This window comes from Sinohyriopsis cumingii, chromosome 15 (genome assembly GCF_028554795.1).
Source record: "Sinohyriopsis cumingii isolate HCF-2022 chromosome 15, ASM2855479v2, whole genome shotgun sequence".
Classification (NCBI taxonomy): Eukaryota; Metazoa; Mollusca; class Bivalvia; order Unionida; family Unionidae; genus Sinohyriopsis; species Sinohyriopsis cumingii.
Genome location: NC_142975.1, coordinates 16,117,317 through 16,142,952, shown reverse-complemented (window position 1 = coordinate 16,142,952; position 25,636 = coordinate 16,117,317). Strand labels below are relative to the sequence as shown.

Here is a 25,636-nt window from a genome sequence, read left to right as displayed (position 1 = left end):
ACTGTTAACATAGTGATGACGTGCAAAGTGCCTAATTTTATCCAAAGCTAAACGTCTTACTTCCGCAGATTGTCTTGAATGCGATGTGTCCCGCAGCAAATGCTGACGCTGTATCACCAGCGACGTCACTTCCAGGATGTGCTGGAGTAATCTTAAGTGCAGGTCTGTCCATATGCATGTTTTCCGGCCTTCCCCAGAAACTGTGGTCCTTACTAGGATCACCAACCTGAAAACATTAATGCAATTGGCATGGATTTGTTTTGGTGATATATACATGTTTCCTATTCATTCGTACTGACTTGGGTTCGACTCTAAAAGTCGCTGTTCTTATTGGTAAGAGGTTGCTCCAGTAATGGTAGCATTCGTTAATTAACTATAAATACTACTTCTTCACTTTTCCATATGTGCCACATGACTATCATACACTTTCTCGCGGGAATGCTTCTTACAAGAAACACTACTTTTTTGCAAACAAGGTGGTTTTCTTCCCATAATTTTGCGCTATCTTCTTTACCTAATGGAATTAGCTTACTGAACATTGAGCAATAATAATAACAAGAAGTGATGTTAACGCGGACCACATTGCAAGAAATTATATTACATTTTTCTGTCATGACTTGCCCCTAAAATCAATTTAAGCCGATAATGCAAAAATTTGTTTAGTATCAAAGTAAAAAGTACCTCTCACGAGGGAAAAAAACAGTTTAGCCAGCTGAGTTGTTGGGAAGTCATGATGTTACAGGTGAAACAAGGCATATATAATAGTCAGTATCTTCGTACGTTTGAAAACGAGACCCACTTTAAATTCATATTCAGGTCATTGTAAACAGGCAATATACTCATATATTTGGTTCTGCCATTTATTGGGGTGGAGGTGGGGTGATGAGGTCATTTTAAGTCCGAGATCATGCAATGGGTAATCAAGCAGCTTGGTAGTGACACCAGGTGGGCGAGGCCATGTGCTCCATAGTTTCATTAGCTTTTCGTCGGCTCAATTAAAGTGAACATCGTGCAGTCATGAAATAATTCATTATTAAAATTATTCTCAGACATATTCACATAATGAAGCATATTATTTATTTTGTTTCTTTATTTGTTCCCATAATTTAAAGTGTACAATATAACACAAGAACAACATGTGATTGGCTGACACCTTAAATCTGCATGAAGTGCATTATATTTTAGTGCTGGACGAATATTGCACCGAAGAACTCGACAAACTACATTGTTACTATCGTTAGAGACGGTTAATCAGTGCTCTTTCTTTATGGATAAAAAGTTGTGTTAAATACGTATAAAATAGTAATAATAAACGAAACCATTTTTTATTTTTGTAACTTGAATTGTTTGCTAATAACAAACTTAAAATTCCCGCGTAAAACCCTGTAATTCAAATAAAGTCAGCTTTTCATGTTTGTTTCATTTGTCCTTTCATTTTCATTTTCTAAATGACATGAACAGCAACAGTGCAACATGCCTGTTTACCCGACTATTATGGGTTACTTTAAGATCTCATCTGTCACTCTCCGCACGTTTCGCCGTTTCTTTTTCTTTCCAGACTGGTGTACCATTTTGAAAACAATTTAATTACCCTGTTTTTGATTGACCACAATATCCTGCATTGCAATTGTCTTAAATGGCCAATTTTGCTTTGTGCTTCTGATAATGACAGATGAAGTTTTGTACGTAAACGTCCCTTCTGCCGGAAAGATCATACAAACTATATGAAGCTTGAGGGATTTGTATTCCACTGAGTTTTTCTTTATGACGATGTGTTTTTTTATCTAGGTACTTGTCATTTCCTGATGTTCTGTACATCCACGGATCACGGAAGCAATGGTTTTCAATTTTTTATACTTTTGTTAGTGAGGAACTGTTGAGTTTCCTGCGAGAGAAAACACGCCGTACCTGGAAGTAATAAGTTTGTTGACTAGGGATCCAGCATTTCAGGAAGTAGTCCAGGGGCCATTTGATCATGTCGCACATCATGTCCTTCTGATGAAAATGCTTGTATGCGTCTTGGAATTTTATGAAACCCAAAAGTAAAGTGTGCGTGGACATAGCCATAGGGAAATTGAACTTCACGTGATCACCAGCTGTAGAATGAAAACAAAAAGAGACATAAGCAATTATTGTAAGTTGTATTCCTCTAAAATGATTCTTGTTCAATTTTTTCGACATCCTAACTTCCTATATTATTCATATCTATCCTACTACCTTTGCCACTACACTTAGCAGGAAGATCAACTCTCGAAAAGGCACGCATGTATTCTATCAAATGCAAATCAAATTTTTTAACTTTGATCTCATGCTCGTTACTTTACGAGTTACGGAGAAAAAAAAGACTTCCAATTACAAGTTTGAAGGCATTGATGCGTGGTACAAAGGCTCCAATATATTGGGCAATATAGCAAAGAGTTGGAAATAGACATCCTTACGAAATTCCAAATAAAATGACAATCTGCAGTTGGACCGAAATTTTGAACAAGTTTAGTCACTAGGAATATCCTTTCTGGTGATGGAAATTTTGGGGGAAATTAGCATCAGTCTTGCAAAAAGATGATTGTACTAACGTACCGTCATACCAGCCGCCGCTAAGGTCATGTCCATTATCACCATCATGGAGGGCGGAATCGCCCCTCCACGGGACGTGGTTGTGTGGTGGTAGCTTTCCCGATCTCTGGGCGTCATAGAACAGAATGGAGAGTGCTAATGCTTTGGAATAGTCATATTTCATGGCAGAAACTGGGTAAAGAAATGAAACATATCTAATTGGCAAATATATTCCATTAACATTGTGCTAAAGTATACATAATGTTGTCTGAACGTAAGATCGGTGTATAAGTCAAAAGGGAAATTAAAAAGAGGGATAATTTAAAATGCATTCACCGCAAACAGTATTGTAAATATAGATAAATTATATCACACATGTTTCCGCCTCAAACAGGAAACAATAATGAACGCAGGTAATAATGAAACATATTTGACAAAACTGTTCGCCTTATGAAAGGAAAAACAAGTAATACGCGTCTGATAAACAACTTCGTACGAGGTGCATATACAAGATCTTTATTTATTTATTCTTAATGTTTAGTACTATGGCCTCTTGATCTAGACATAATTTAGGTGCATTGTTAGAAACTCGTCTGAGGTAAAAAAAATCTTTAAACAAACTTTTTAATATAACATTTGGCAGCGACATCTATCCTTCAAATTAATGCAAGGGTCTTATTATGCCAATATTTATAAAAGACGCTCCATCCAACTCAAATAATTACAGAGGGATAAGATTTCAGAGTTGTAAATGGAAAGTTGTTGCTTGCATATTTAATCAAAGACTGTCCACTTGGGCAATTAAACATAATATTATTACTGATGCACAATTTGGTTTTAAGAAGAATAACAGTATATAGAGGATCTCAAATGGGTAACGATTTAATATTGAATTTATGACACGAGTTGAATAACACTGGACAACAAATTTTTACAAAAGTCATGTTACTGAAATAAAATTAGTCAATTCTTATCAATTTTTATGTGCTGAACACGAATATGACAGTCAAATTGCAAAATTGGCTCTAGTTTTTTTGTAATCTGCAAGAAATTAATGTTTACATAACGAAATGCATTCCAATAGTAAAAGGTCAACTGTAATAGCCTACCTATAAAAAATCAAGTCATTGACTACATCTTAGATTTCTTCGCCTGTCTCTTGTACAGCTGTTCGGGAGCATCTCTGAGGAGTGTCCAGCAGTAGTCAGCCAGCATTGTAGTGGACCATTTTCCCTGGTATCTTTGTTCCATTGTTGCGATATCTTGATGAAAACGTTCGCCGTGTTCATCACTAACAATACCACAGTTGCTAGGAAAGAAATCCAAATGGGAATGAAGGAAGTGAATCTTTAGAGACATATTGCAGCCAAGTTTCTTATACTTCATCAACATGTCTTCTACTAGTTCCTTATAGTTTTCTGTCCTAACATTTCCGAGGAAGTTTGTAGAAACTAGGCGAAAAGCATTCCATGCTTGTTTCGCGTCACCTTCCAGCAAGTTGTTGAACCGGTCATCTTTGAAAAGCTCTCGAATCTGAGGACCCACAAAAACTCCCTCTTTAATCTTTGCTTCGCTGAGTCGAGGGAATTTTTCATGCAGGTATCGGAATGCTGGCAAAGTCCGGTCAATGGCTTTCACGAAGTTCTTCATCAAACCTAGTTTGATGTGAAGGGGTGGTAGCAAGATTTTCTGAGCCTCAACCAGAGCTGGGTGTTGGATATTCTTCTCTCCAATGGCTACATTCTGCCTGTGAGTCCATTCCTTCCTCATGTAGTGCATTTCCCTTGCTCGGCTATCCCACTCGCATAAGAAACACATGTATTTTGTATATCCTTGCTGCAGTCCCATTAAAAGGGCAACTACCTTCAAATCATCACAGAGGTGCCAGCTGTACTTGTTATACTCAATGGAATTCAGTAGCTGCCTTAAGTTATCGTATGTCTCTTTCATGTGGACAGCATACGCTACTGGAATAGATGGAAGAATGTTTCCATTGTGCAAAAGCACAGCCTTGAGACTCAGTTTCGAAGAGTCCACAAATAGTCTCCATTCTTGTGGGTCATGAGTGATTTTTAAAGCATTCATGAGGCCCTCAATATCGGAACAGAATATCAGATTACTTTCCTTTCTGAAGAAAGGCTCCAATTGCTGGTGGCGCTTTCGATATGCAGTAATTGTGACATCTTCTTCTAGAAGATTCCATTGTTGGAGTCTTGATCCTAGCAATTCTGCCTTGTTCTTTGATAAGTCCAAATCACGAATCAGGTCATTTAGTTCTTCCTGTGTTATTCTGTGTGGGGTTGATGATGCACCACAGTGAAAATCTGGATCACTGCATGCTGATGGACCAGGAGAAGAACAGGTCGACTCACCTTTGTCTTCGTCAGATGAATCAAGAGAATATTCTGCTGGAGGTTCTGGAATAGGAAGTCCCTCACCATGTGGAACTGGTCTCAATGCAGACGGAATGTTTGGGTAGACTATTCTCGACTTCTTTCGCTTCGTTATTCCGCCGGAAAGAGGAGGAACCAAGCAGAAGTAACAGTCATTTAGGTGGTTGCTTGGCTCTCTCCACACCATTGGGACTGCAAACGGCATTGATGACCTTTTGCAATTCAACCACTGTGAAAGCTGTGTTGTACATGTAGCACAGCATATATGCGGAGCCCAAGGCTTGTCTTGGTCACCAACCTTGCATCCGAAGTAAAGATGATATGCCTTCTTCACTTGAGAATTGATACTTTTCTTCTGGTTGGCAAATGTCACTTCCCCACAAATATAGCAAAAATTGTCCGCGGTATTAACACACTTTCGAGGCATTACTGTTCTTTATTGTACGTAAATGGATAAAATAATAAGTTTTATGTAACAGTAGCTTGAACTGTCTCGCACAACATCTAAAATATTTTAAATGCTGAACCTATCTGATTGGGCTTTATATAGTACACTGCTTACGTCAGCTTCAGCAGCCGCCTGGCATTAGTATAATAGGCCTACACATGTATAGTACACTGCTGACGTCAACTTACTTCAGCAGCCGCATGGCATTAGTATTGCATTGCATCAGAAAATGATGCAATCAACTGTGGATGATGTGAGCATGATGGTATTATGCAATGTTACATCCTTATTCCGGATGTTGCTGCAGTCCTACTGGAGAAATTTACACAGTGAAACATAGAAAATGAGGTATATGAATATCTTCAAAACGAGAGCCAATACAAATTTTTCACGGTTATATTCGTGTTCGGCACACCAAAATACTACAGATTAGGGCCTTTTCAAGTCAGTAATGATTTCACTGTTGACCAGTGTAATGTGATCTTTTGCGACCCTTGGCAAGCGAAAGCTGGGCATTATTCAACGAGTTTCATAAATGTAACTTTAAATCATTGCCCATCTGAGAGTCTTTTTATAACAGTGGAAATTATTTAGATAGAAAGAAGAACGAATGATTCCGTTCATTCTTACAGACGGTGTACCTTTCATTTGTTATGCATAATATAAAGTCCAAAAACAAAGTTCAACTAGTAAAAGTAGATTATACATTTTTACACACTATAAATCAAAGTACAAGCTTCCATCCAAATAAACAGAACATTTTATAACGACAAAATCGTTTTTCAAAACAGAATGAATAATGCTATGTCATGCCACATTGATACGGTAAACAATACGCCTAGAGTACGTTTACCCTAAAATGTCACTTGCAGAACTCAACGTTACATTGTTGCAATTTGTTTTGTGGAAATATGATTACTGGATGCAGAAATTTCCACAGTTACTGCAATGCATGAGACCGGATATTTACAGTATTTCACTGGAACAATAGACTGTACAAAAGACGTACACAAATTTCTTTTTGAGTCGGATTGGCATCCCATATATACTGCGAAAAGATGACGTGGTTGGATCAAGTTCTCTCAGTTAGGAGACCCATTTATGTCTACATTCTTCTGTGAACAGAGGTGAGTTTATTTACTTTAAGTTAACATTTAAACCACGCTTGTATATAAGGTGGATTTTATATCTATGTTACGGATATACCGCTCCTTTACCCAACCCGACCATCAAATAAGCAATACCCTCCGATTTACTTCTTATTGTTGTTCTTGTCTTGTAGTTTTAAGCCATTTTTCTCATTATGATATTGTAATACATGACATAACAAACCCCTATAGGGGTATCATATCCATATTCAGACAGCCGAGACAATAGTTCCTTAATTTTCTTTCGCGAGTCGAGTTCAAAAATGGTTGGCAAAAATGTTCATTCAAAACCATACATTCCCAGGATCCCAGTAAATCAGAAAAGAGGATACTGCACAATAATTTCATGGGCTTATTTGGACCTATCAGAATCACATAAAGTGATATTTTAACATCTGGTAGTATCAAAAATATGAAACTGCACATACTATAGGAAACCTATACCTGCTATGTATATATATATCTTGGCATCCGTCCGTCTACGGGAGACGATGGCGTAGCTCCAAAGTAAGTTTTGTTTATCCTTCTTTCCAGCGCTCTTTCAGCCTGTTTTATTCTTCTCTCTTCCTCTGCGTTTTGAACTCCCTGCCTGACAGCAAGACGCCAGCTGGAACGGTTGTTTGCACAGCTCTCCCAGTCGTTGACATTGATGTTTGCCGTCTTCATATCCTTCTTGCAAACATCTTTGTAGCGCAGATGTGGTCGTCCAGTTGGTCGTGCACCTTCTGCTAACTCCCCATATAACAGGTCCTTGGGAAGGCGACCTGGGTCCATTCTCTTGACATGGCCAAGCCAGCGAAAGCGCCTCTCGCTGAGAATGGAGAACATGCTGTTCATGTTGGCGCGTTCTAGAACCTCTGTTCTGTACTTTGTCCTGCCACTGGATGTGCAGAATGCGCCGCAGACATCTCAGGTGGAAGCTGTTGAGTTTCCTCTCGTGTCTTGCATAGGTTGTCCATGTTTCGCTGATGTAGAGAAGTGAGCTGAGTACGCAGGCTTGGTAGACACGCAGTATGGTCTTCTCAGTGAGGTTGGGGTTGTTCCAGACTCTCTGGTTAAGTCTGGCCATCACTGCTGCTGCCTTGGCAATCCTGCCGTTCACCTCAGAATCAATGGAGAGTGAGCTGGAGATGTTAGACCCGAGGTATGTGAAGTTCTCGACAACTTCCAAGTTGTACCCACCGATGGTGACAGAGGGAGGGGAGTCTGCGTCCAGCACCATGACGTTCGTTTTCTTCAAACTGATGGTCAGTCCAAATTCCTTACAAGCATGGGAGAGGCGGCATACCAGCTGCTGCAGTCCATCTTCCGTGTGTGATGTCAAGGCTGCATCGTTGGCGAAGAGCAATTCACGGATGAGTACCTCTGCGACTTTAGTCTTAGCACGGAGACGGGCGATGTTGAACAGCTTGCCGTCAGCCCTGGTATGGATGTACACTCCCTCGTTGCAGTCCTTGAATGCGTACTGGAGAAGCATGGAGAAGAAGATGGCAAAGAGCGTCGGCGCAAGGACACAGCCTTGTTTGACTCCGCTAATGACTGAGAATGCTTCAGATGTTAAACCACTGAAGCACCATTGAAGCACACTGTGGTGTGCATGTTCTCATGGAACGACATAATGACAGGAAGCAGACGTGGGGGGCAGCCGATCTTCTGCAGGAGTCTGAAGAGTCCACTCCGACTAACCAGGTCAAACGCCTTTGCCAGGTCTATGAAGGCAATGTAGAGGGGCATCTGCTGCTCGCGACACTTCTCCTGCAGCTGACGTAGTGAGAAGATCATGTCTACAGTTGACCTGCCGGCTCGAAATCCACACTGGGACTCTGGGTAGACGTGGGAGGCTAGGATCTGCAAGCGCGCCAAGGCAACACGGGCGAAAGCCTTTCCGACGATGCTGAGGAGGGAGATGCCCCGATAGTTGTTGCAGTCGCTACGGTCTCCTTTGTTTTTGTACAAAGTGACGATGTTGGCGTCACGCATGTCCTGTGGGATGTACCCCTGTTCGCAGCAAAGGCAGAGGAGTGTGTGTAGGGGCTGGAGCAGCGCTTGTTTTCCGCTCTTGAGGACTTCAGGCGGAATGCCGTCGCTTCCAGGAGCCTTCCCACAGGCAAGGCAATCGATGGCTTTTCCGAGCTCTTCCAGGGTGGTCTGTGTGTCTAGCTCCTCCATGACAGGCAGGTCTGGAATGGCGTCCAGGGCAGTTCCAGTGACATTGTTTTGGGTTGCATATAGCTCGAGATAGTGCTCAACCCATCGCTGCAGTTGTTTCCCTTGGGCTGTGATGACTTCGCCCGTCTTGGACTTGAGGGGGTCGGTCTTGTAACTGGGGGGCCTGTCGCCTTTTTGATACCCTCATACATTCCTCTTGTATTCCCGGTGTCAGCAGCTGTCTGTATACTGTTGCAAAGGTTCAACCAGTAGGTGTTGGCACAGCGGCGGGCGGTCTTCTGGGCATTGTTCCTTGCAATCCTGAGGGCTTGTAGTGTTCTGGGGCTAGGTGCAGCCTTGTATGCCAGGAGGGCTTTCCTCTTTGCCTCAGTCACGGGCTCCATCTCCTCCCAGTTTGCCTCATACCAGTCGACATTCTTTCGCTCCCTCTTCCCGTAAGCTGTGATGGCTGAATTGTACACAGAGTCACGGATATGGGACCACATGGAGTCAATGGTGTCATCAGGTGTCACTTTGGTGAGGGCTTCCTTCAGTTTGCTGATGAACTGCTGTGTTTTCTCTGGGTTGCTTGCACAGCAGGCGTTGATGCGTGGGTGACCCTTCTTCTTGGCGTGGTGCAGCTTCTTGGGTAATATTCACAACTTGCTGGCCACGAGGGAATGGTCCGTGTCACAGTCGGCACCGTGGTAGCTGCGGGTGAGGAGGACACTGGCCATTTCTGCACGCCTGGTGATGACGAGGTCTAGTTGGTGACAGTGGCGTGAACGTGGGTGTCTCCACGACACCTGGTGGATCTCCTTGCATTTGAAGAAAGTGTTGGTCACACATAGGCTGTGGGAGCACCACATCTCAAGCAGTCGCTGACCATTCTCGTTGATCGTGCCTCTTCCGTAAAAGCCGAGACAGGTGGACCAGGCCTCATGGTCAGCTCCCATTCTAGCATTGAAGTCTCCTAGTAAGTAAAGGCTTTCATTGTTGGGGATACTGGATAATGCCTGATCCAGAGCCTCATAAAACTTGTCTTTCTCCTCGTAGGTGGAGCAGAGGGTTGGGGCGTACACGCCGAAGATGTTGACCGGACCTAAGGATGTTGACAGCCGGAGGGCAAGGATTCTCTCGGTACCTGATGATGGAGGTTCAATGAAGGCGATTAGCGTATTCTTGATGGCAAAGCCTACACCATGCTGCCTAGGTTCATCCGAGGGCTTCCCCTGCCAAAAGAACGTGTAATTGGCTTCCCTGATGGCGCCGCTGTCAGCCAGTCGGGTCTCCTGGAGGCAGGCAATGTCGATGTTCAGTCGGGAGAGTTCTCTGTCAATGACGGCAGTCTTCCGTGCATCGTCGATCTGCTGTAGGTCAGCGGTCAATTCAGGACACATGGTCCTGATGTTCCAGGTTGCAAAACGAAGAGTTGGAGTCTTCTTATTTCTTCTTTTGTCTTTCCTGGTGCGGAGTCTTGTGGCCCACTTGTCGAGATGGTTCTCTAAGCTCCACGCACCCAGTGAAGGAGGCAGGCCATGGCGGGCAGCACCTTACTGACTGGAGGCTGCCCAGCTTTAGGCGGGCGGTAGCTGTCCAGTGAGACCTGGTGATCTCTCCCACCGTCAGAAGTAACCCCTGGCGCCAAGCTCTACGCCAATCGAGCTTTGACTTAGAACCGGTAAACTGCTACTTCTCGTGTTGTGCCGACGCCGTACGACGACGCTGGAGTGTCCTCTCCATTGGAGCTATGAAGCCTGGGCATGGTGGTATGGAAAATCAGCTGTTGTCCATGCAGCAGACCCCCCCCCCCCCGTCTCCACGCAGCTGGTGTGCCCAAGGGAACGACGAATGCCGATACAGCTTGGCACCAACGGCGTCGCAGGAGTTGCCGGATTGACGTTAAAGTCAATGTCAGGCCGCCTTAGGGACTCCATCTCCGGATTTTCTGTCGGGGTTTACTCCCTTAGCCTTTCCCATGAGTGGGTATAGCCACAAGGCAGCAGAGGTTTGGAATCGGAGTTTTCCTTCTCGGTTTACGAGTACCATCTACCCGAAGCAACTGGTTTTAAGGCGCCAGTGGGCCGCCTTCACCCCTTCTCCTGTTAGTAGAAAACATGGTCTGCCGGGCTTCAAATCTAAGCCACTCGCGAAGGCCAGGAGCTGGATTTTATTTGACAGAGGCAGTCAGAGACACAAGCCGTATGGGTCATTTTTGGAGGATTGGGGCGCTTGTCTCCCACTCCCACCCCGGGCAATGTCAACCTTAGACCACTATATATATATATATATATATATATATATATATATATATATATATATATATATATATATATATATATATATATATATATATATATATATATAGATCGATAGACAGATAGATAGATAGTATTAGTATCATCGAAGCCCATCACAAGACGTATATTGCTTATGGTTACAGTCCTCCGCTAGGATCTACAAAAGCATCACGGCTTCTATCTCTCAGCAGAATATTTCAAATCATCTGGTATGTATTAGTCCACGAAACATCTGCTTTTGTTCATTCAGAAATAAATTTAATCACCCAGACATTACAGCGTTTACTACATGAGTGTACACAGTTTGTTTATAAATAGTTCCTAATACATTATTGCGCACACGTGTCGTACACGTGAGTGCAATATGAAGGTGTGGAATATCGTAAAATATTGCACGATTCTGACAATGTAAAGTTAACGCAAACAAAAATGAGCATATAAAAATATGACTAATTGCAACACCGGTGCACTCTGACATCAGCAACATTGTTCCATTTATTTGTGAAGTTCTTTATCACATGAGACTAATGACAAAATTCAAGTTCTGTATAAAATAAAAAATAAGATTTTCAGAATACGTATATTTACACAGTTTCAATGTATATAGGATTGAAATGAATCCAGATGACACAAACATGTTGACTATCATTGAGTTTCTGGTAACTGATCATAAATTGAGTTTTTTCCCCTAAAATTACATTAAAATTGTGTGTGTTAAAATAGGTTGACTAAGAAAGTTTGCATTACATATTGTGTGATTGCTACGTCTTTAATAAACTTAGATGTAAGATTGAAAATCCCATGACTTCATTAACATTTATGCGATTGTAATTCACCCGTATTTTGTTCGACATTGAAGAATAGCCTTATGTTTTATTTGTTTCCACCCTTGTTGCGATATAATTGGAATAAGCTTCCTTTCTCTAAATATCATTTCGTTTAATTTCTTCAATGATATTACTAATTAAATCAGAAGGACACTGCATAGACTCACGCTTTATGGTGTATCCCATTTGTTTTTTGTTTTTTTACTGGCAATGATTTTATTATATTTCATTTTTTATTTGTATGTGCCCTCTTGCTTTACGCTGCTATTTGTAATCAATTGGAACTCAGTTTTTACGAGTGTGTAAGAGACCTTCATGCTCAAATGCCTTAGGTTTTCTATACTATGCCACATTGTAGAAACTCGTTGTCGATCCAGTTTTAACGTTTTCATGCTCTTTAATACTACTATCTACTATGAGTGTCTACTTTATGGACAGACATGTTTTCATATACATTTTATTACATTTTTGCTAAGAGCAAACGCATTCTCTGATTCACTGATGAATATTCGTTTTACCTTTTCTTTTTCAAATTTACATAATTCATGTTCTTGCAAATAAATTGTTAGCTTTTGTACACCTAGATTTTTAATCTACAAACAACACATAGCTTCGTATGTTTTTTGTTCTTCTTAGTTCTATCTACAGATTGTTTGCTCACATTGCCCCTCCTCTCAAGTTCCTTTATTACCGCTGCCTTAGGATCCTTTGCAGCCACCGGTAGTGACAGAATATTAGTCTAATGGAAAAACGTATGCAGTCTTATGTGAAGAAAAAAACACACAACGAAGAACCTAAAAGACGTGAATGTAGAACAAATAATAGGTGGAAAAACGTCAGTCTAGTTTCGATATTCACAACATCACACTACCGTGGCCTAAGTTCATCTTCTTGTAATGTACAAAGGGCATTCATTATATTCAACTGTTTATTTTATTTTGTTCTCTTCATATTAAAACATAATACCTGCACGTGATGGCCTAGTTCCATTACCATGGGATCCTCTCTGTTCTGATGGAATTGGTAGCGCTGTGAGGTGGCCTGAATATTGGGAGGGTGACCGTCCGCTATTCACAGTCACTGCACAGTTCGGTACTATAGTTCCCGTAAAATGACAAATAAAATCTATCTCTAGACTGCCACCATCATCAAATGGTTTACTTTCCAAGACAAATTCTCTGTTACCATTTCTTGTTTCAGTCAGGGTTGCCTTGTAAATCTGAAGTATGACAATATATGTGAAGTCAGAAGGTGATGATTTATTTTTGTAATAATCAATAATGTAATGTATAACCTATACTAATATCACTTATAGACCATCCTCAGAACGCAAGGAAAGATTCTAACAATTGATCAGTCACCTTTACCCTTCATTCTACAAGCAACAGTCTAAATCTCTCTCCTCACAGGCTCGCACACTTCTGTATAGCTTAGAATGGGACGATGTCTGATCTGAGCTTAATTTACATTTATATTAAAGCAATACTGTATAATGTAACATATTATACAGGTGTGGACAAAGAATATAGTACAGAATAAATATTTTTGACACACTTTTGCATGAAGATCTAAGATAATGTACACGTCACCGTTCGCTACCATAGTACGTTTTTTAGGAAGTGTTCACATTCTTAATTACAGCAAAAGTGTGCACAAACGATTCGTGTTGTTTCTGAAAAATTGATTAGCCTTAATGTTCTGTCTCTTCATTAAGATGAAGGAAAACGTACAACAAAGAATTATTTGGATAACGAACTAAAACTTGTAGGCGACTCTTACAGTTAGCATAGCCTCTGGTTATGGTGTATTTAACTCTCATGAATTCTTTTAACAAGGTATAAACTGACCTTTATCGCGAATACTCATTCTAAGGCTAAGTATCTACCTCGACGTGTTGCTAGATTTGAGCCACTTCTCACTGTATTTGAAATATATATGCAGAATTATTGAACACCTCCGAACCAGCAGATCTTATGCAGAGAATATTTCATTATGTTATTAAATTAGGCATAGCAACCTCTCCTTTATGTTAATATTCAGACTGGGTCTACATAGCAGCAACATAATGACTACCTCCTTTATGTCAATATTCAGACTGGGTATACACAACATCCACATCATCACTACCTCCTTTGTGTTAATATTCAGACTGGGTCTACAGAACATCAACATAATGACTACCTCCTTTATGTCAATATTAAGACTGGGTCTACATAACATCAACATAATGACTACCTCCTTTATGTCAATATCCAGACTGGGTCGGTCTACATAACGGCCACATCATCACTACCTCCTTTGTGCTAATATTCAGACTGGGTCTACAGAACATCAACATAATGACTACCTCCATTATTACATAACAGCAACATAATGACTACCTCCTTTATGTCAATATTAAGACTGGGTCTACATAACATCAACATAATGACTACCTCCTTTATGTCAATATTCAGACTGGGTCGGTCTACATAACGGCCACATCATCACTACCTCCTTTGTGCTAATATTCAGACTGGGTCTACATAACAGCAACATAATGACTATCTCCTTTATGTCAGTATTCAGAATGGGTCTACATAACAGCAACATAATGACTACCTCCTTTGTGTTAATATTCAGAATGGGTATACATAACAGCAACATAATGACTACCTACTAAAGACCAAAAGATTTAGATTTAGTGCAGCCATTTAACCAGGGCCCGAATAACCCCTAGATTATGATTGCTAAAGCCTTAAACCCTACATTGCTTATTGAGATGAGCGACCTTCCCTCCCATTAGCCTTAGACCATTCATATCAGGTTCTCTACTATCTTTACATTTGTCGAAGGTTATATTCAGTGAAATATAAAATCACCTGTTTGAGAATTCAGTAGATTCAGTATTACATTGAAGCATTCATCCAGGATCTAAGAGGTAATTTTTTGTTAAAATTATCTTCAAAACGCTTTTGAATTAATTGCTGAACTGATACACATTTTTAGCACCGGTTTCTATCACTCTATTGAAGCTATACTAATAATAATAATAATAATGAGGACTTGGTAGAGCACCTAATCTTTAAAAGCTCTAAGCGCTTTACAACATTAGACAACACCTATAAGATAAGAAACATACTAATATTATTACAAAAACAAACAACATTAAACTAGAACAACATTAAAAAATAAAAAACATACTGAAAATATTTCAGGTAGGAAACATTATTAGGTCTTTAAGTATGTTCATGCAGTCGAAATAAGTGAGCTTTGGAGAGCCCTCTTGAATATGATCACTATGTCTTTGTGTCTACGTTCAGTGGGCAATTCATTCCACGTTGCTGGCCCCTGGTATGCAAATGAACGCTGTTCATATGACTTTGTTTTCATAGTGGGAATAATGAGTATACGATTGTCAGAAGAGGAGCATAAGTATCTTGCTAGTGTGTACACATGGGCGAGGTCAGATAGGTATGTTGGACTGGAGTCCAACAGTGAAATGTAGCACAGAGAACACATTTCGTGTTTGAATCTGGATCGAATGGATAGCCAGGGTAGGGTACAGAGCAGCGGGGAGGTGTGATCTGATCGTGGTACTCTAAGTATGATCCGAGCAGCTGTGTTTTGAACTTTTTGAAGTTTCTGGAGTAGATATTGTGATGAACCAGAAATAATTGAGTTACAATAGTCCAGTCTTGAAAGTACTAATGAACACACACGTGTTTTAGTGGCATCAACTGAAAGATATTTGCGAATTGAGCTGATGCGTCTCAGCTCAAGATATGCAGCCTTGCATATGTTCATGACATGTTGGTGCAATGTGACAGTACTGTCCAGAGTAACACCTAGGTTTCGTACTGATTGTGTGAATTTAATGTTGGCGTTGCTGATATTTATTGTTTGAGGTAAAGGTTATGAATGAGAAAGTCTTTGTGTTGTGATCAGAATGGCCTCAGTTTTATCGTCATTCATCTGCAGCTTGTTAGAAGTCATCCATGATTTCACATCAGAAATGCACCTCTCTACACCTTAGATGGTAGTATCAACTTATGTTGGGTGGCTAGATTTGTATATATTTGGGTGTCATCAGCGTACAATTGGTGAGACACTGGATGATGATCTATAACACTTGAGAGCTACTGATTGTACAGAATGAAGAGAACTGGTCCAAGAACAGACCCCTGTGGGACACCACAACATAGATCGACTGGGCTGGAGTGTATTCCATTTGCAGATACAATTTATGTCCTGTTGACCAAGTAGGACTTGAACCACAGTAAGACTGGATCATGAATGCCAAATACATGCTGGAGACGGTGAAGTAATATATCATGGTATATTGTGTCAAATGTTGCAGACAAATCAAGGAGGGTGAGGACTGTAATCTTTCCGCTATCCAACGCAGAGAGAATGTCATTAACTACGTTTTGAAGAGTAGTTTCATTACTGTGGCAAGGGCGATATGCAGATTGTACATTGCTAAAACGACTATTTGAATTTAGATGAGATACAAGCTGGGATAGAACAACCTTTTCTAAGATTTTTTAAATGAATGGGAGATTAGAAACTGGGCGGTAGTTCTTTAAATCGTTATGGTCTAGTGTTGGTTTCTTCAGCAGAGGCTTTACAATGGCAGTTTAGAAAAATGATGGGAATTCCCCAGATGAGAGAGAGGTATTAATAACATCAGTTAGTGAAGACAATACTTGATCTAAGCACTCAAGCAGCAGTGATGTTGGAATTGGATCAAGTTCACATGACTTTGGTGCACTCTTCATCACGATAGTACGTACGAAATCCATAGAGACAGGTTCAAATGCTGCAAATGGTTGCCGCTCAAATCCTGTATCCCAACTGTATGGTGACGAAGAGTTAATTGAAATTGTGGTGTCAAGCTTATCTCTAATGGTTTGTACTTTGTCGCGGAAGAAATTTGCAAACATGTCCTGAAGACTCCTGTCTGTGATACATTATCGAAGACATGTTGATATGGTAAGAGGTTTCCAACATTTGTGTACATGTTATCTATCTTGATAAATGTGCCAAAGGTTACATACATCTCTGTCTCTGTCTCTCTCTCTATTTATGTCTGTCTGTCTGTCTGTCTGTCTGTCTGTGCCTCTCTCTCTCTCTCTCTCTCTCTCTCTCTCTCTCTATATATATATATATATATATATATATATGTCTCCGTCTCTCTGCCTCTCTCTCTCTCTTTCTCTCTGGCTCTCCACCCCCACCCCCACCCTCTCTCTCTCTCTCTCTCTCTCTCTCTCTCTCTCTCTCTCTCTCTCTCTCTCTCTCACACACGCACACACACACACAGACACACATTTTCTTCAGAGATAAATAGCATGTCTTCAATTTAATTTAATTTAATATTAATCGAATAGTATAACCTGATTTGAATTCAGTTTAATTCAGGCTAGTAGCAGGTCCTGCATTTCATCTAATGTAATGCCAATCAAATAGCCTCTACTGAATGTCTTGAATTTCATTCCAATTAAGATTATGTACTGACTCCACGTTTGCTGATCAAGTATCAGTCTCCAAGAAAGGTTAAGGTTAGATTATTTATGGTATTAATGACGTACACATGGCATGTTTAAAAATATATGTTATGTGATACCAAACCATAAGGTTAAATTGTAAAATTGTCTTAGTCAAAGAGGTTTAGGTGCAATGAGTGCAGAGTAGATATTATTATTGTTATTATTGTTTTTATTAATTTTATTAATTTTACTATTATTCCTGACGTAAGACATTACCAATTTTTGAAACACCTTCCAGATCAATCATTAATATCACTGTTCAAAATCTTCAGTGATTGCTTGATTACTGGCAATGTATGAAAAGAAGCAACGATAATACCAGTTCTCAAACCAGTTAAAGATAGCACAAATCCCACCAACTATCGACCCATTGCACTGACAAGTTGTGTGTGCAGACCAATGGACTAATGATCAATACTCGGCTTCTATGGGTCTTGGAGATTCATAATTTAATTTCTACTTTTCAAAGTAGTTTTCGATATGGCCTTAGCACCAATGACTATCTGGTTAGACTGGAAACATTTATTTGCGACACTTTAATCAAGAACGAATATTTAGTAGATGTTTTATTTAATTTAGAAAAGGCCTATGGCATGACCTGGAAGTAAGGAATAGTAAATGACCTGTACATTCTAGGTCTTAAGGGCCGTCTCCCCTCTTATATATAAAACTTTCTATCAAACAGGGAATTCAAGGTAAGAGCGGGTTCTAGTCTCTCTGAGAAGTACGAGCAAGTGTTGGGTGTGTCCCAGGGCAGCAGTTTATATCTAACGCTGTTCAACATCATAATTATTAGCATAACCAAGAGTTTGGCTCCTGGTGTGAATTGTTCTTTGTACGTTGATGATTCTTTAATTTGTTACCGATCAAAGCACAAGCATACAATTGAAAGGCAACTACAACAAAATATAAACAAGATTCAAAATTGGGCTAACACCAACGGTTTCAAATTTTTAAAGTCAAAAGCAGTATGCATACATTTCTGTCAGTTATGAAGACACCATGAGGAACCTAAACTCACACTGGATGAAAAACCTATACCAGTTGTTGAAGAAATGTATAGGTATTATCTTCGACAAACAACGGACGTTTGTTCCACACATAAAGAACTAGAAGAAAGCTAAATGCTTGAAATCTCTAGAGATATTTAAAGTAGTAGCACACTCTGACTAGGGTGCTGATAGAACAGTCATTGTCAAATTATATGGAACCTTTATTCGCTTCCAACTGGACTATGGTTGCGTTGTTTATGGTTCAGCCAGAAAGTAATATGTGAAGATGCCTGACCCAACTCATAATCAAAGAATAAGACTCACTCTGGATGCATTTAAGACATCCCCATGTGAAAGCCTTCTCGCTTAAGCAAACGGAACATCTTTATCATATCGTATAATGCTTCCTGCTCAGTACGATCTCACACTAAGATAAAACATTCGGAGTCCTGGTTTTTTGGGCTATATTTCAACCCGAATCTAAAACTTTCTCAAAGAAACAAAATGACGTACCTTCCTTTGACATTAGAATATCATGGGACCTTGACGGTACAACAAGCTTTATCCTTCTAAAATTCAGAAAAAAAACCAGTTCCGAAACGCCTGACTTATTAAAGATAATGAAAAAAGCAGATCGCGCTGCTAAAATGGCCCTATCCCTAGAACCATCTGATTCTAAAATACCGTACACTGGCTTTAAACTTAGTATCAAATAGTCTTTACGTCAGAAGTGACGGGCATCAAGGAATGATACAGTAAATAACAAACTTCATCCAATCAAGCCAACACTAGGAAAATGGATTCCTTCCCGCAGAAATTAGAATTGGTCATACTTATATAATCCACTCCCACATGCTAAAAGGCGAAGATCCACTATAATGCTTTTCTTGTAAGGAATCATTTAGTTAAAATCACTTTATGATAGTGTTTCGATCTGCAACCCACTCGCTCTCAGTACTATAATGTGCAAGACATGAACAAACGTTTTGTTACAATTAATGTCTCTTGTATTTTAATATTCCTAAATGAAGCAAACAATTATTCTAAGATATAACTTTAATGCGATCACATTAAGTATTGTTGTAAATGTACTGTCCTTCATACTCAATGCCCTTACATCTAATCTTCATTAAAACACACCATTTACACGCCCACCCCCATCCCCGTTGACCGGGAAGCTTTTGTATAGCCCTTACCATCTTATCGTTTTGCTTTTAACTGTTTGATTTTATTATCCCTGGTCAATAACAAACCTTTTCTCCGTTTTTATAAATCCTAGATATAACATTTTGTATGACGCTAAATAGCCTAAAGGTGCTGATGCACCGTAAAAATGTAATCAAACAATAAATCAGTCATTCAATCAATCAATTATTATTGTTATTATTATTATTATTATTATTATTATTGTGACCCAGGACTTGTGTCGTGCACCAATATGCGTTTTTGTCATGAGTGAATGAGCGTGTGCGTGATCAATCAATTCCCCGCCAAACTAACAAAAGCCTCACCTATAGACATGGTAGCGACATGACATAAAAATTGTAACAGCTACATTAAAATCCATATCACACACGTTATAATAATAATAATAATAATAATAATAATAATAATAATAATAATAATTATTGTTATTATTATTATTATTATTATTATTATTATTATTATTATTATTATTATTCATTTTAGTAGTAGTAGTAGTAGTAGTATTAACGAGCACCTCTACTAAAGAAATAGATCCTAAAGTAAATATGAAATCAGATGAAAGTCAGTTGTTTTAATTTTTTGTGAAACATACTGATTTGGAATGTAGATTTCAAAGATGAAACACTAAAAGCATATTTGACTTTTTATAACAGGAACACTCGATCAAAAATGCACCTTTCATATAGTTACACATTTAATAACTGCAACTCAGTTAAAAGAAATATATGTGGCTACGTCTGTATTCTCACTTGCCTTATATGACCAGCAGGTCAGTGTTGACATAATGCTGGTCTATTCTATCAGCTAGACAAATAAAAATGCTGGGACAAAGTGCCGTTCCGCAAGATACAACAAAAACATCAGTCTCGATCGGGGGGTAAAGAGGCTGTTTCATGGTTAAGAATGACCGTATATAAGAATGAAATTATATTCTAGTGCAACAGACTTTGCCAGAGGTGACACAATAACCAAAAGATAAAATCTACAATTTACATGCAATTTCGTCAAGTATAATGCGGATTGGTAGCACAGTATATTTCCATGTTAATTTGACGGCGTTATTAATACTTTCTAAACGACGGGTCGGCTTTAGCAATACTTTCAACCACCACGGTCCAAACAAAATTTCGTTGGTATTTTGTGCACCTTTTCTCAGTTGTAAACAAAAACGTGAATCTTGTTGTATCATAATTTTGCATGATATCCTGCCCTGTTGAGCTCTAATTACACGAGTAATCATCTTGTCATCTTTGTCAAGTACAAAATGATTATGGCTGAAATAAAGACGTCTGAAGAGAAAAATTTTGCAAAACAAGTGTGAAATATGGAACAAGATTAAAACAGTTGAATTACGGAATCAAAACTGTCATAGATTTGCATACAAGGCAAATACTCCGAAATCGTGTTATTAAAAGAGGGCACACTGCAATTTCTGAAGGTGTTTACTAGTATTTAGGCATCCATATCTTCAGCAGGTTTTGATGCAGCTGAACCAGTCAACCTTGTACAGACAGAGCAATCAAAATCATGATACATATGATATACACTACCTCCAATTTGTCCAAGGGATTATTGCAGACGATGTGAGCTCTCCATCCGTGGATAGCATGATCGGTGTTGATGGCGAATTTACCCTGGAAACCACCGTTCCAGTGATTGGTGACGGTAACATTAAAAGCAGTCACAGAGGTAATTGCTGTTAGGAAGACTGCAACCCACATTCTGAGTGATAGATTAATTTAAATGTAACTTGAGAGCATCATGCCATGTCACAAAACTATATCTAAATGTGACTAAACATTATTAAAGCTCAATACAATCTAACTGTACTTTGGAGATTTATTTTAATCTCTGTTGATCATCCATCAATATTAGTCCCATTCTAACTGTATTATAGCCAGAAAGTGTAGACTATGAAGATGCAACAAAGTAAAAATTAACACTGTACCATTCAGACTCAGTGGTATTTGCTTCACAAGTGAAAAGATATTGCGACAGTCAGACATTAAAGACAATGAGCGAAGAATAAATTTCACTTTGCTTACATATCATATAGAGCAGGGGTGTCAAACTCAATCGCTCAGCGGGCCAAAACTCAAATCACACGTAAGGTTGCGGGCCGAACAGGATAAACATTCAATAATCGGAAAATTAAACCTTTTTTTAAACATTAATATAAATTAAAACAGAAAAAAGTTTTAATAATAAAAAATCATTGGCATACCCATTTTCGCTCTCATGCCAATTTGTCAGAGCTGGATGTTTGGCAAGGCTGCTAATTAGGGAATTTGATTTGCACTTTATATCGCAGGGCCGTTAAAAAATATTTTTGCCTAAAATTCTCTCTCGGGCCGGATATAATTGTACGCCGGGCCTGATGTGGCCCGCGGGCCTTGAGTTTGACACATGTGATATAGAGTGTATGGTGACATGTATCAACCAACTACCCTTGCTTTCATCAACCTGGAATTCATAAACCAAAAATACAATAGGTGCATCTACTGTATTAGCACGTGATGGAAGCCTACTTTTCCATTATATTATATTGAATAATATTCAGAATAAAATATAATAGTTATAAGGTTGAAAATGGAAGTAGAGATAATCGACATAACAAATAGACATCGAAATGTAATGTATCATCTTCTGATTAAAACTTTTGGGAAATGTCGGGCATAAGAACTTCGTAATGGACAGAGGGAAGGTATATCACGAAGATGAAACAGAATATTATAGCCTCGATTGTGTTACATACTGACTATGTTATAACATCTAACTTTTAAAATTAATTAAGAAGGAAGGCAATAACTTTATAGGATAACAGGGAAAAACTTTATAGGACAGATAATAAGTGTAAAGTGTCGAATTTTGAATTGTATTGAACTTTAAAGTTGCATGCATTGAGCATTAAATTTCTATACATTTAAGCCAGAAAAGTCTTTGTGAAGGGTCACTTTGATCTTTCTTTTCTCCACCGTGTCAGAGTTAAAACTTGAAAGGCTAGCATATATGACCCAGTGCGATCCGATCAGGGCATTGCTCTTCTGTGCTGAGAAAGGAAACATTTGAGCTACCAACCATAACCGCTTGATAGAAACCCATCTCAAATAATTATTTTCAAAGGTAAAATGATACGCACCGTAAGCTGTTTAAGATCTGACGAAATAAATGATTATCTCGGGAAAATGTAGGGACCTCTGCTTACGATTGGGCAGAGTAACTTAAGGCGTACGCTTTGAAAGTAGTGTGAATTTAAAGTGAGGTCCTTGGTCGAAACTTCTTTAGTCGAACATCCTGAGAGAAAAGAAGAGTGGTACCGAGGAAGCCAAAATGAATAGTGATTTCCGCGTTTAACAAGAACAGGAGACCAGGTGGCTGTCTTGAAGAAAATACAGGTTTTAGTGCTAGCATGCACACTTTCTGAAAAAGAACAGCATTGAGGTACGCAATCGTAATTTCCATGTAGTTTTCTATTTATGGTTATATGTTTTATGCAAATGTGTTTGATATGACTAAGATCCATATCATTTATCGTTTATTAAGTTTCATGGAAATGTGTTGATGCTAGAGGTGTTATGCACTTTATCTCTTTAATTTTACATTTGCTAGTTCATTGAGAGTACTGACGATAGCATGCTATCCAAATTTTATATGCGTAGGATTTCATAGGGTTATATGAAATATTTTCTTGTCTCTTCAGACGATTCTGATTAATGATAATCACATATTTATATCTGACTTTGTAATGTTTAAATAATCTTGTAAGTTAGAGATTGCTGTGAACTAGAATTTTGTGAATTGTATGCAATATTAATCGAGCATGTGGTAGCGTAGGTAAACAGATGCGGTAACTTTAGATATACCTCTTACATGTTAATTATGGTATGTCGCTGTGAAGCAAGGTTGATGTTCTATCGGTAGCGTTCAGAAGTTATGCAGTGTGGATTAGCTAGTATACTTCTAAGTAACGTAAATTAGAGAATTTATGTACGCGTAGAAAGTGGTACGTATAGAGATTTAGGGGTAATAATGTCCTTTAATGAACAACTTTCTGGGGAGAGACGGGACAGTCCGAAGACGGAAGTCCGAAAAAAGGTGTGACGAGTTCAGAACAAAGGACTAGGAAGTCCAGGAAGGGACGGAGTATAGAGAATAGGAAGGCTCGAGGTAAAAGGAATACGTGGATACATTGTCAAGGGAGGAAGGTGATGCAATCGGTCGTGGACATTGCACTCTTTTCACCAATCTTTGTTATGATGAAATAAATCAAAGTTATACACTGCTCTTAAGTTCCACTGACATAACTTAAATTGAATTGGAGTTGCTTCTATTAATTGTTATTGATTAAATTTAAGTTTTCTTGTCTAAGGGGGTTCGTATTGCATTATTTCTTCCCAGTAGTCTTGCTCAGTTCTCTGTTGATATTCTATCTTTCAACTCCCACCGGGATGTAACATCGAGAGAGATCATCTTCTAGATAACGCCAGCCAAATCCAATTAACCACCCCTCATACTAATAGGACGACGTTAGGATAGGAATCGAAACAACTCGTGGTCTTTCGAGAAAACTTTATCTCGAAAATACTCACACCGTTCACTTTGTGCGCTATCACACTTCTTGAAACACCACTGTCGCCCCAAGTTCAGATCATCCAATTTATTGCGCAAATACCTGCTCTTTTTACCTATTGTTTTATCGGGATTCTCAGAAAGTAGCAGTAAGTACGGCACATAAATGTCAAGTCTTAATCCAGCAACTTCATCACAGTTTTGTTAAACTTTTCATCGTTGATTTCAAACACTCAACACAAATTATTGTAATGACCACTTATAACAATACTTACACGAGGTCGAACCGTATGTACAGCCAGTGGTGTTGTTTACTTATGTCAGTGAGAAGCAGTATTGGAACTACTTGGATGGAATGATGCAGCGTATTAAGTGAGGAAATTGCCTGATAATGGTTCGTAAGTGAGTCACACACTAAAGTCAGATACGCAATACAGACCAAGTCAAAACATTTTATCATGTGTAACTATTTCAACAAATTAAGCAAAAGTAAATAAGCTCCTACACACCACCACCACCACCCCCTACCCTGAATAAATATGCCTTGGGTATAATGCGGCCAAACGTAACACATTTCAGTCGATAAGTCCGCATATATTGAACGCTATTATGGTGTGATGTGCTCTTAACGTGCTATGGCAAACACCTTATATGCTACGGTATTACTTTCTGCATATGTTCGTTGAAGGAAGGATCCTATGCATGTTCGATTACACAACTAATAGTCAAGAAAGAGAAAATTTGCCCCACTAACTTCGTTCTACCAGTATACTTTAACCTGTTTACTTGCAGCGTCTCAGTGCAAATAGTAAAAAGTCAATACTTTTACATCGATGAAAATAACTTGTCCTAATTTTGAGAATACACAATACATAAAAAAGATAAATTTACTAGTGTCCCAGATCTCACCACTATCGCAATATCAGTTTTTCTCTACACTGATGCGTTTTAATACTTAATTATGAAATGTATATTAAATAAGATTGCATACAAATTGTATGAATCCGTTATACAATTCAGTCCATAGTTCTACATCCTTACAGTTGCATTGTACATTGGAGTCGGTATTGATGCGATATTAAACTTACCTTAACGGCTGTAATACGTCGCAATGATTATGATTCAATTGTGAGCTCTATTTATACATTTGTGTAAATCTTATCCGTTAACACACGCGTATTTAGGCCACATCATGTTGAACACTCCTAGGATCACAACCTGGAATAGCAATAATCGTTAAAATACAGAGACCACCAATCAGTGGAGCCTCGTTAAAATACAGAGACCACCAATCAGTGGAGCCTCGTTAAAATACAGAGACCACCAATCAGTGGAGCCTCGTTAAAATACAGAGACCACCAATCAGTGGAACCTCGTTAAAATACAGAGACCACCAATCAGTGGAGCCTCGTTGCTAGCATTCCTTAACCCCAATATTATTATGAAATATCTCTTTTGTACTACAGACCTGTTGCAATAGCAATTTGCTTTGCCAAGACTATACACGTAATACTAGTAAAG

At 39.0% G+C, this 25,636-nt stretch overlaps 1 protein-coding gene across 1 annotated transcript in view; it reads right to left on the bottom strand.

Moving 5' to 3' along the window:
- The window catches only part of LOC149781315 (uncharacterized), a 33,662-nt gene extending 10,957 nt beyond the window's left edge, over positions 1-22,705 (bottom strand). The window contains exons 1-6 of the mRNA XM_089935409.1: positions 22,686-22,705; positions 21,097-21,268; positions 12,784-13,036; positions 2,578-2,745; positions 1,909-2,096; positions 61-226 (exon numbers count right to left, since the gene is read on the bottom strand). Coding sequence (XP_089791535.1) covers positions 61-226; positions 1,909-2,096; positions 2,578-2,745; positions 12,784-13,036; positions 21,097-21,267 — 946 coding nt within the window. The 5' untranslated portion in view covers position 21,268; positions 22,686-22,705. The remainder of the gene's footprint in view (positions 1-60; positions 227-1,908; positions 2,097-2,577; positions 2,746-12,783; positions 13,037-21,096; positions 21,269-22,685) is intronic.
- Positions 22,706-25,636: the final 2,931 nt, after the last annotated feature.